This window comes from Falco punctatus (genome assembly GCF_963210335.1).
Source record: "Falco punctatus genome assembly, chromosome: 4".
Taxonomy (NCBI): Eukaryota; Metazoa; Chordata; class Aves; order Falconiformes; family Falconidae; genus Falco; species Falco punctatus.
The window spans coordinates 58,114,153-58,126,188 of NC_137583.1; the positions used below are offsets into that span (position 1 = coordinate 58,114,153).

The window sequence follows — 12,036 nt, forward strand, 5'->3', positions numbered from 1 at the left end:
TCACTAATTCTGCGCCTACAATGTCACAGATTTGCCAACAATTTATCGTTGAGTTATTTATTCGGTTCACAGAAGGAAACCTCACTGTGGTCTGACAAGTGAGCACCTTCAGTGTCAGGATACTATTCCTCTCTTTCCCCTGTATCTCTGTTCCCTTCTTATAGCCACAAACCCCTTGAACAGACCAGGTTTTGTTTGTTGATCAGCACTGGGAACTTTTATTCAGCAATAAAGTTTTAAAATTGAAGCTTGTTCTCAATCCTGCTCATTTCTGAGTCCTAACGGTGTGTTAGCTCATGGGCTGCTGAAGAGGTAAAATTTGTGCCCAATATAAAGCAGGCAAATGCTCTGAACCATGGAGGTCTATGATGCCTTTCATATTGTGGCAGAGGAGCTCAAACACTCCCTTAATGGTTGTTTAATTGGAAACACATCATTTACTTCTATCCAGTAAAGGTCTCTTTCCCCTCCTACAACAGGGCAAAGAAATATCAATTAAAGAAAAAGCTAAAATTCTCTAAGGAGTCTACCGAATTGAGTCTCTCTTAGCTCCCGAGGTGATACCCTTGCTGTGCCCATCTCCACCACAAACCCCACGAACATCTCCAGATGTTCTCAAGCTCTGGTGCTGATGTCCAACCAGCCACAGTGAAACCACCCAGAAAACTCCCACTAATTTCAGTGTTTCTAAGCTTTGTGTTAGGTGTTTCTAAGTTTTGAAGCATGATTTCTCTCCTCAGCCCTGCATAGGTGTCCATGGCCCTGCAGAGGTCATACCCTAATGGCCAGCATGTCAGAAACCCAAAACACATGGTCAGTGAAAGAGATAACGAACAATTAGCACATGCCTCATCTGCACTTACTTCACTACCGCAGGTAAAGAATGGGCCAAGCCCAGAGGTACCGTGTATCTTCCTGAAATAACATGAGCAATTTCTTACTTTTTCTTGATCTGGAGAAAAACTTGATGCCCCCAGGAGAGGTAGACGGGTTAGAATTGGGGGAGGACTCTTTGGAGGACGACCTGAAGATCCCACTGAAGCTCATTCGGCGTGGGGAGCGTGGGGGAGACTCCTGGTAGGGGAAGGGGAACACTGTTTTGGGTGAGCCAGGGCTATGTTTGGATCTCACAGGGGCAGAAACGGGGCTGGAAGGTCGGTTCTGGAGCCCTTTCGAGAAAAAGCCTTTTGAAGGACTGCCAGCAGAGTAGCTTTCTTCCACCTGAGGATGAGAGAAAAAGGAAGAAAAAAGAAAAATCACATTAATTCAGTTTAGCTCAGGCCACCTGTATCTCTGAACTTGCCTCAACACAGTCAATGCCTGTTTATTTGGGTGGTGGATCAGCCAGACCTCACCTTCCCCAGCACCTGCCTCCACTGACATGCAGATGTGTGTGTGCCACCTCTCTGGGCTCCATGCTGCCCTTACTCCTAAAGATGCCCTGATTTTCACCAAAAAAATTCAACATGTGTGCATACATTTTATTATCACACATATAATGCAGGATTTTCTCTATGGCTTTTATTTGCCACACATCCCTTTTCCTTCCCTGGCCAACTGAAAGATGACTGGAAATGAATTTATTTAAGGCAATGAATGATTGCCATTAAGGAAACACAGGGTCCTGAAGTATGGCTCTTGAATTTAAGAATCCATCTACAGTACTTAAATATCTATCACATGATGCAACACAGCACAGTGCACAAGTTACCAAGTGCCTGACAGGTCTCTATGACACAACCTACAGCCACAACTGTTGGATTGCAACTCCCAAAAATAGAGGAAACATTTTAGAGTGACAACATTCCTGCTAATTATCCCGTCCCTGAGCCTGAATATGACATTTCTAACAGCTGTATCTCTTTTGGGACCTGTGCTGGCTTTCCAGCTAGCTTGAATATCCATGCACAGCACAGACTGCACCACGTGGGCTTGCCCAGTGAGGTGGGATAAAAATCCAGAAAAACAAATGAAAAATAAAGGAGCAAATATTAAAATCTCCCCCTATACAATTAACAGAATCTGAGCTCAAACCTCCGTGGGATTTGCCTGTGCCTGGGCTGTACAGGGAGTTCATTTCCTTCTGGATGCACAAAGTACTTCTGTGGGTATAAGGCTGGTTTTTCAGCTGGGGGCATTTCCCATGAAGGAAGGGCCATGATCCTGGCAAAAGGCACTAGTGGTTTCAGGTCTCCAGGGAACGCATAAGCAAAGGCCACAGCATATGCCACTGAGTTTCAAGCCCTGTGTACACCTGCTCCTCTCTTCCCAATTACACAACACAAACCAGGAGGTATGGAGCAGATGGCAACTTCTGCTTGTGAAGATGCCACCCGAACTACTTAGGTATGGGCGTTGTTGCCATGGGAGGGAAAACCAGCATCTTTTATTAAGATGACTTAGATGAAAGAAGAGATGAAAGAAAGCCTCATAGGTATGAGTAAGTTACGCAGCTTCCTTCCACATTCCAAACAAACATTTCACAGAGAGCATATTGCAAAATAAGCGCTCAGCTTTGCCAACCCCATTGTTCACCTGCATCTCAAATCCTGCTTGTTTGGTGTTGGAACTATAGCAATCTTACTGAATGAAGTGAAAATATTTTTACCTGTCAAGATATACATCCTGAATATTCTACTGTAGATCTCATTAAATACACAACAAGTCACAAAAGACTTCAGCCAGCATTATGTATCATGTTACTATCCAAACACAGAAGTAAAAATAGTTGTAGTACAATAAACACCACCACATCTCCTTTCCAGGGATATTTTTCAACTAATCTTCGTGCTAAAATCAACATGGCTGCTCTGTGTTATTTAATTAATATCTAGGCTCAAAGATCACCTTTTCATTTAATTTGAAAAAAGAACCCCCTTTTTTTCTGGATTAACACAAATATTAAACAGAAAGACTGTGGAACATAAAACCGTTCAGTGATTCTGTATGCCCTCCTCTGTGTCAATGAGTGGCTTGTGTATATGAATCCAGCTAAAAATGGTCAGCTGAGTTTAAATCACACATGCAATTAACTCTGTTTTCAAAATAACGTTTAGCCACAGCTCCAACACACTTGTAGAAATACGTGTGAGCAGCACAATGGCCAAATAGCTGCTCCCTCTGTAACACAGGATCCCACTTCTCGTAATCCTGTCTCCTACACGTGCATTTTGAAACAGCTCCTCTTTCCACTTGGGATGGGACAGAGCTGGAATGGGTCCTGCTCTGTGGGAACTGCTTAAGGGCCTGCAGAGAGCGTGCCCCCTATTTGGGAAGGTTTCAAACCTAAAAGACAAGTGGCAGTTCATCTGGGAGATGGACACAAATAGCGCAGGTCACTAGGCAGAGCACAGAGGCACACCAGCACAGCCTTGGACAGCTGATGAATTCTGCTCTGTACTCCTCTGCGCAGCATGGAGATGTCTGGCAAGTGACACAACAGCTTTTTATACCTGCATATGTATTTTTGACAGTGTAGACAAAAATATCTCAAAAATATACCTGTCCTTTTGCAGATGAATTAGGGGCGCAGTTGCCCTCAAAGGGACATTTTTGGAAAAGATAAATCAATTCTGGCTGAAGCGCTGGGCACCAAAAGCAACAACAGACTCTTGGCAGTACCCATAAGAGAAGAAAAAAGTACTATTTCATGCTTAATGCAGTGGTCTGAGCCTCAGGTTTGCTTACCAGCTCTGTAACGGATTCTGTGTGCAATCTTGAGAACTCATTTCGTATTACACACCTATTCTGCCACGAGGACTCATTTCATATTACACACCTATTCTGCCATGAGGAACGTATCTCCTTTATTCCCACTCTGGCACACAGACTGTCTCCCAGTGTGTATTTATCAAGAATAATAAGGGCACAAATCCTCGACTGAGACCTGGAATAGTAACCACACTATAAGTAAATTCATGATCAAACGGCACTTTTGTAATGGGTAAAACAGTCCCAAAGTGATAGCTTTTTCATAAAAGCTCATTAACTTTACTAAAATCTCATCTGTAAATCATCTGAGACTACTTATACATTTCCTTTTCACAAATACGTGATCCAGGAAACAACCAAGTAGTGCAATGGCACCTCCTTTTGCATTGTAATTTCAATCGGTCTATTGCCAAATCTACTGCCTGAAAGTGGGGAGTAAGAATATTTTCAAGTTCATTTTAATTATATACAAATCCACCACTACTACTGTAATTTAGGACTGTTTCCAGGATGGTAATTTCATTATAATTTTTCCTAAAGTGACAAGTCATTACATTTGTAAAGCTAAGAGAAAGGTATCACTCTGGTGTTACCTTTAATATTTTGTGTTATCTTTTTTGCATGCTTGTTTGGTTACAACAACACCCTGATAGGAGACACTTTTAAAAGACTATGGTGTCTTCCCTCACTAAAGTAATTAATTCTAGAAATGTAAAATGTCAGACAAGAATTTGTCACAAAAGTCAGTATACCCTTGTATGTGCAAGTCAGACACAAAAGCAAACTGTTCTCAAATTCTGAGCAGAAGCAGCGGGATGTTTGTATTTATTGCAATCACAACCGGTTGCTTTCTCTCCATCGTGCCAGGCAGATGAATTAGTTAATTGCTGGAGCACCAGGGCACACTGCTAAATACACATGTGCATGCTACTAAATTAAAGGAAATTACTACATCGAATTCTTCCCCAGCTGCTCCACATGTTAATTATACACAGGTTACACCCACCATCAAAGCAGATAAATACCTGTGATTTTGCTTTGGGAATTACAATAGAATTGCTTGCTTAGACTATTATTTGAGCTAATGGATTGCAAGCTTTAAAAGATGATTAGGTGCTTCCATGAGTAAAATCATCAGCAACAACAGTTATCACAGCATACACAAAAGTCACAAGGCAATGTTAATTTTCATGCTTCAGCTGGGAATGTGGAAGAATCTCTGCTGTGGAATAAACCCCATCATCCTATGCAGGCTATACTGGCAGCGGTGCTAGGGGCAGGTTATACAGCGAGATGGATCATCAGCCTGTTCTTTATGCTTTTTGGGCTCATTTCCTGAAGCTATGACAGGCAGGTAGGCAGAAAACTCCCACATGTGCTTTGGAAAAATAACTATTTCCCCAGCTGAGCAGTAGCAGAAAAAAACTCACTATTACATCCTGGTTTCTCACATTAATAACCCTTGTTTGTCTGTTTGTGTTGGTCCAGGAAATGCAGTAAAGTGAGAATGAGCAGAAATATGAAACACATCTAATAAATGCATGTGGTGATATGGCTCATTTGGCCCTGATTGGATAATTGGTCTCTTGGAGATAAAATAATCCAAACGCACGATGCAAGCACAATACAAATCAATTCTCAAATAAGGTTTAATAAAAGAAAATGAAAAATTTCTCTAAGTATGAAGACTGTTCACCTAACTAAAAAACTTAACCAACCAACCAACAACAAAACATTCCCTGTGTTGGCCTTCTGCAGGGCATATATGAGCAATTTGAGCTCTAAGCCTAAGCTTTGACTCCTTAAACCTTAAAACGGGTGATGTTGGAGAGAAATGACAGCTCCTGACCGTATATCTGCAAAGAACCATACAGTGGGAATACACCTAAATTAGCAGCTCAGTAATAGTGCCAGTGCAACCCTACCCTCGGCCTACAGCAATGTGCTCCCCGGTGAGGTGAAGCAACTGAGCAGTGCCCCATGCTACATCCGATGTGCTATTTCTAGCAACTGATTCCGCTTGTGCAAGGCTAAACCAGTTACCTTACATAGCACTGAGTAAATATATCCTAAAATGCTGTAAGACACTATCAGTTTTCATGCTTCAGAGCACAAAAGGATCCTCAGCTGGGGACCAGAGAGAGACTTTCCTCTCTTGTATACACCAAATGATCTTAGGCAGGTTTCTAAGATACATCCAGAACTACCCACTGTTGGAAACAAAGCAACAAAACCAGGCATGTCTTACAGTACTTGGCATCTAGCAGATTTAATGTTCAATTTTTTGAATGAAACATAAAGTGATAGCACGGCACTTGCCCCAAGCTAGGCAGCTCTGGAAGATTTCGACACAAGAAATAGCATCCTGAAAGCTGCCCCTGTCATTTCACCTGGATGAGGGAATCTTTCTTTGTTCCTAATCTCTTCTTCCTTTCTCCTAGCTAAGCACATTAATGGCTCAGAGCCATCCTGTGATAGACCAGCAGACCCACACCTTCATTTTCAACAAACTCCTAGATGACAAATTCCCAGCATAAACCATTATCAGTCCCAGACTACCCCAAACAACTGAATGAAGCAGCTGGACAGAGGCCTAAACCATCAAGCAGTTGTCCATATGGCTTCTCTGCTCACTCACCATCTGATGGGGACTCTATCTGTGCTGCCTGGGCTCGGAGAGACCACAACCCAGGGACAGGCCCAAGTTGCACGTGGCCACTCTGCTTTAGTAGGTGCAACAGTTTGGCTCTCCAACAGGACCATGTCCAAGCCCTTCATCTCCGGGCCAAGAGAACGCTCCCTGATCTCCTTTATTTCTTGCTCCTGTTGACATATCCAAAGTGAACAACCTTTTATCTTGAGCTGTTAAGAATTATCCGTTCTGAAGGTCATCCAGGTCTTCCTGTATGAGGTCCTTCCCTATGATGAAAAAACCACCTCTCTTCGCATCATCAACCGATTTGGTTAGCATGCTTCTATTTTTTGTCTCAGCCTTATTAGCACAGACCAGTCTCAGGACTGAGCTTGGGGGAAACACCACCAGTTCTGTCCCTCCATCCAACAGTTGTCCTTTCAATAGCAGCCTGCCATCTTTCCCTTATCTATTTTCTTACCTTACTTGAAATTCTTCATCTTGTTTTACAAGAAAAACTAAAGTGCACTACATTTAATCAGTACCATACGACAATCCCCAACAGAATGTGCTAAGAGACCAAACTATACATACTTCACCAAGAACTAGTTTCTCATCATCCAAACACCATCCATCTCTGTCCTGCCTCTTCTCACTCACAGGCATAATTTTCCCAAACATTCTCGTTTTCTTTCCAATGCTTTGTATTTAAAATCTGGTCTCTCCATTTCAACCAAATAAAGTTCTAAGAAGCCATTTCTGCTCCCAACCTAGAACTTAAGGACCACTTAACTGCTGGGAAGAGAAGTATCCTGCCAAAGCAATGTGCCCAGAAAAACGAACGAGCTCTGCTGAGAAGACCGTGACCATGCACAGACAGAGGCGGTGTCGGAGCCAGGGAAACCCAAGCACTGCCTGTGTCCCTGCCACAGCACCTCCGCACAGCCATCTCCGCTGCTCCCGCACCAGGGTGCTCCAGCAACAGGTCTTTTCTTGGGCACAGAGCCTTCCCCAGAGGATGCCCTCCCTGCTCTGGCTCTGGTTCAATTTCGGGTGAATTTAGATTCATTTTTCAGAACAAGCTGAAAAAATGATCTGTCTAGAATATGAATGGGCTTAAGCTAAGGAGCCTTTCAAAATGCTTTGAAATGTTAGTGAAAGTTATTAAATGCTCCTGAGCTCCATTCCTTTTTTCTCCAACTCCAAATAGTTAAGACATATATAAAGCATTTGAGTTCTGTTTGCTTTTACAAGAGTGAGTTATTCGACCTTTATTTTGCCTCTCTTCACTTAAAAATTTATTTGAAAAGTGAGTACAGAAAAGGAACAACCTCCCACCATCCTTGACAGGGACAGTAAACACAATTAGAGACGATACACCAGATAGATGTCTGCACTTGTTTCCTGCCCTTCAACTGAATCTCAATAAAAAAGCCCTTTGATAAAGTTAATTGGATGATTCTCTTATTCTGCTGGAATAAAAGAGCTTGCAGAAACACAAGAGCTGACTTCATTAGACTGAAAGGTAATGAAGGACTTACTCTCCCAGGCACTATGTGGTCCCATTCACCACCACTAGTTCCCTTGGTTCTGCATGAGCTGTAACAATTGAGATGACAACGTATTTTACGGGATCAGAGATGTCTCTTCCCAAAACTAAAGTACAATGACACTTTCCAAATTAAAATACAATGGCATGCGGCTGGCTGCTATGGCAGGCTCTGAGATCTCTGCATTGCTGTATGGACGGTCGGGGTAAGGTGTCCAGCAGCAAGCAGGACTGCTCAGAGGCAGAAGCAGGCCTGAGGAAAGGTGAAAGTAGAGCTGGCTCCCTGTCCACTTCCTAACCCTTAACTGCATTTATTTTAAAATAGTAGATGGGAAGGAGCCATGAACGTGACAGTGCAGTGACTGTCCTATATGCCCTTGCCCTGAGGCTCCCTGCACCCACTGCAGGTGCCCCATGCCAAGGCTGTGGCAGCATCCAGGACACGCTCCCCATCCTCACTGCTCATAAAGAAACAGATAATTAAAATATTGGGAAAAAGTAAATCAAAAGGAGATTTATTATCTAGTGAAGGGTGGGCTAGAAGTGACACATTTTTTGTTTCTCCTCCCTGTTCCATGGGTTGCTTGTGCAGTTCCCATGAGTCGATGGACAAAACAAAACAAATGCTGGGACCAGAAGCAGGACAAAGTGTTCCTTGAAGTCCTTCAATACTGAAGTCACTCCTTGGATGTTGCCTGATCCTAGCTCATCAACATTTTCCTGCACTACTGATAGCAGAGCTGAGCCAAATGTAGTTTTTACAAAGCCTCTACTTTCCATCCTATTCTTTTGTTCGTACGTCCAAAACCCAAACTGATCCTTTAACCACTGTGTTCACATCCAGAGTCTATGTACAGCTGATTACCTACAGCTATTCTTAAAAACTAATCAAGGCTTTGTGAAAGACTTCCCAAAAATAAAGTCTGCTTTATTTGCTCTAGGTGTAACAGATCACAATTTGGCCAAATTGAGACATACTGTTTGCTTGCAAAATGTGTTTTAAGGATTCAAGTCATTCTGCATTGGAAAATTTCCTGCTCAGAATTTACCACTCTTTTCCCCCTCATTTTTGCATGAACTACAAATTGTATCAGTAATGAATCTGTATTTCTTTCAAGTCACTGATAAAGTATGATATAGTGCAGCAAAAGAATGTTTTGTCTGTCTAGAAACAAAATCTTCCACTGATGAGTCTAAACTTACTTTATCAGCCAGGTTTTTATTCATTTAATAGTCTCCATGTTCGTTCAGTATCATTCCAGTTTCTTAAATCAAAATCCAATACTGTTTTATATACATGACACCAACACTATGATATTTTCCATCCAAATTTGTAATTCATTTAAAACCCCACATTTGTTCAATAAGAACTGTTTACCATTAATTCCAAGCCAAATTAGTCTATTATAACAGCATCCTCAACTATCCAACATTAGCTATGTCATTGTTTTGCCCAGGACTAACGTTAGACTGAGAAACCTGCAAATTATCCTAATTGCAAATGTTTTAAATATTAACACTTAATTGCTGGTTTTGCAGTCTTCTGGAACTTCGTCCCTGCTCCAAGATTTATTCAAAATCAGCACTAGTCAGAGAAAGCTCTGCCAATTCATTCAAGGGTGTTTTACCACAGTTGTTTGGTTTTAATTGTAAAATGCCTAGCTTTAGCATCTTCTGCTTTAAATACACTTAAGTTATTGATAGGACAGAGTCACCATACACCTCACTGGCTTTTCCCCCATGTAGAGAAAAGACTTTTTAATGCACACTTCCAAGCTTTCTTCCATATTTTTATGACAATTCTATTATTTCCATAAAGGAATGGATCAATATTATTCTTCAGACTAGTTTTCTTCCTCCTCCTCCCTCCTCCCTCCTCCCTCTATAATTTGCCAGCTGCCTCCCCATGGACAATTTTCTTTTTGTGTCATTTTCTTTTCTCTAATCATTCATAATCCTGGGCTTTCAGCTGAAAGCAACAGTTCTCAGTTTCCTATAATTTCCACATCTTATCCTTTAACCTACATTTTAGATGAAAGATCTATAATCAGTCAAGGTATTAGGACCTCTGAAATTGATAGAGCCATTTGGGTGCAGAGGGGCACTCATCCCTGACTGCTGCCCTGCCACACCGTACCAGAATTATTTTCTGAATGATACATCACTCATGATTTTCCAGGCCTCTAAACTGCCCGTCTTCCACTATCTTCTTCCAGACCGAGGAAACCCAGTAAATCTAATTGCATCCCAGCTCCCAGTTGTCTTTGTCTATACCAGTTTATTTAATGATCCTCTATGGTCTCTCTGCAAGAAAGATTCAAGCGACTTCGGGAGTGTCCTGGCTTTGAGGACGGGGCAATCAGCAATACCAGTTGTTTTAGACAAAGCTACCAGCACAAGTATTAAGGCATTTTTTTAGGCAATAAGAAAGGCCCGGATACCTGCCACAGCCACAAGAACTACTTTTCTCCATCACACCATGCCAAAAACTTCTACACAAGATTCTTCACAGTATTATATTCTCCATCTTCAACAAAGGAAGATGAAAACTATCCCTGTTCTCTTCCTGCCATTGGTCATAAAGGAAAGAAGAATACATCATTTATTATAGCAGCCATGTTAATCAGAAGTGATTAAGGCTAAACTTCAGGAAATGTGTGTCACATTCCCACCACTGCCAAAAAATTCCTATGTGAACCTGCACAACTAATTCTTCCTAGCTGCATAATGAGGATTGTTGTCATGGGATAATGATTGAGAGACACTTGCATGGCAAAGTGCTGCAGATCTCTGTGAAAAATGTTAATTCAGTTTCTAAAAGCCTTTCACAAAGAACAGGAGAATTGAATTAATGGCAGATCGGAAAGATGGGTTGTGAACTACTCTTCATTACCTTGATCTATAGCCCAGGTGACAGAAGAATTGAGTGCAGGAAGAGACATTCCTGATGAATTGCCTGTCTCCAACATGACAGCTGAATGGAAATTATAAAATACTGACTTTTAATATACAAAACTTACACACCATACTGTGATTTCAAACTTCAACAAAGAAAAACCATCTCACTTGAAAGTGAGGAGCAACTTGGGGACTTCTTAATGTAGCACCAATAGGGACAGGCAAGCTTTTAGTTATAATTAAATAAATAATGTGGTCTGATGGTACTTATCATTCACTAGCAGCAAAGGTCCCATCCTTCCCACTGAGGGAAATGATATATGGGGTGAGGTGTGTGGCAATGGATTTTATTAGTTTCTTATCAGAAGTTGGGCACTGCCAGCTCATTTCTTAACACTTTGTTGCATGTGTTGAACTGAGATCCAAGTATAATGTTAGAAAAAAATCTTGGTCTTATACACTCAATCAAAAAGGTCAGTTAAATAAGCGATTTCAGATGTTAAGCCTCAGTTGCACGGTTAGTCCAAAGTTAATTGCACTTCCATAAGCAGAATTTGACTCAAGTCTGGTGAAAAAAACTAGCATTTACTGAAGCTGCAAAAAGAGGCAACTGATGTTCTTCCAGTTCTCCCAAGATAAGTGCTCATCAAATGACAGTCTCAAGACGAGTAAGAGGGAAACCAGGGGATTCATAAATGGTGAAGTGGAAACCATTAAATGATATAATGTACATATGCAGAAATAAACGATATAAAGTACACGCGAGAGATTAGCTTTGGAATATTTTTTTTCTTCATTACTGAGATGCATGCAGCTTTCTCACCTTTCTTTGGGAAAAGGAGGTGATAAATGGAAAAACTGAGCTTTAGCTAGAAACCCCTGCCTTCTACCAGAATGACAACCCTTTCCAAAAACATCACATCATTCACTTTATTCAAACCCTCCAAACAAGCACCTTTCGGTAACGCTGTATATTTTAGCTTCCCTGGCATCTGCAACAGTTTCTCTGTGTCAGTGACTCCTACCTCAGTCTTAACGCAAAAAAGAACAAGGCCAATGTTATAAACATGTTCAATTACTGATGGATTGCTGAATTTTTTTTTAAACAATTGTCCTTTGCTGTGAGGTGCAAAGGAATAGAAACTCGTACTGTCATGTTATTATTGTTCCAGGTGCAGATTAGCTTAAATAAGAAGATATTTGTTGCTTCACCTGCCTTGAACTGTAACTGCAGACGCTTTGACAA

At 41.4% G+C, this 12,036-nt stretch overlaps 1 protein-coding gene across 2 annotated transcripts in view; it reads right to left on the reverse strand.

Annotated features, from left to right (window-relative positions):
- Nucleotides 1-12,036, reverse strand: part of PRKAG2 (protein kinase AMP-activated non-catalytic subunit gamma 2) — a 223,498-nt gene that overhangs the window by 141,887 nt on the left and 69,575 nt on the right. For both annotated transcript variants that reach the window (XM_080386946.1, XM_080386947.1), the window contains exon 3: nt 942-1,221. In XM_080386946.1, coding sequence (XP_080243072.1) covers nt 942-1,221 — 280 coding nt within the window. The remainder of the gene's footprint in view (nt 1-941; nt 1,222-12,036) is intronic.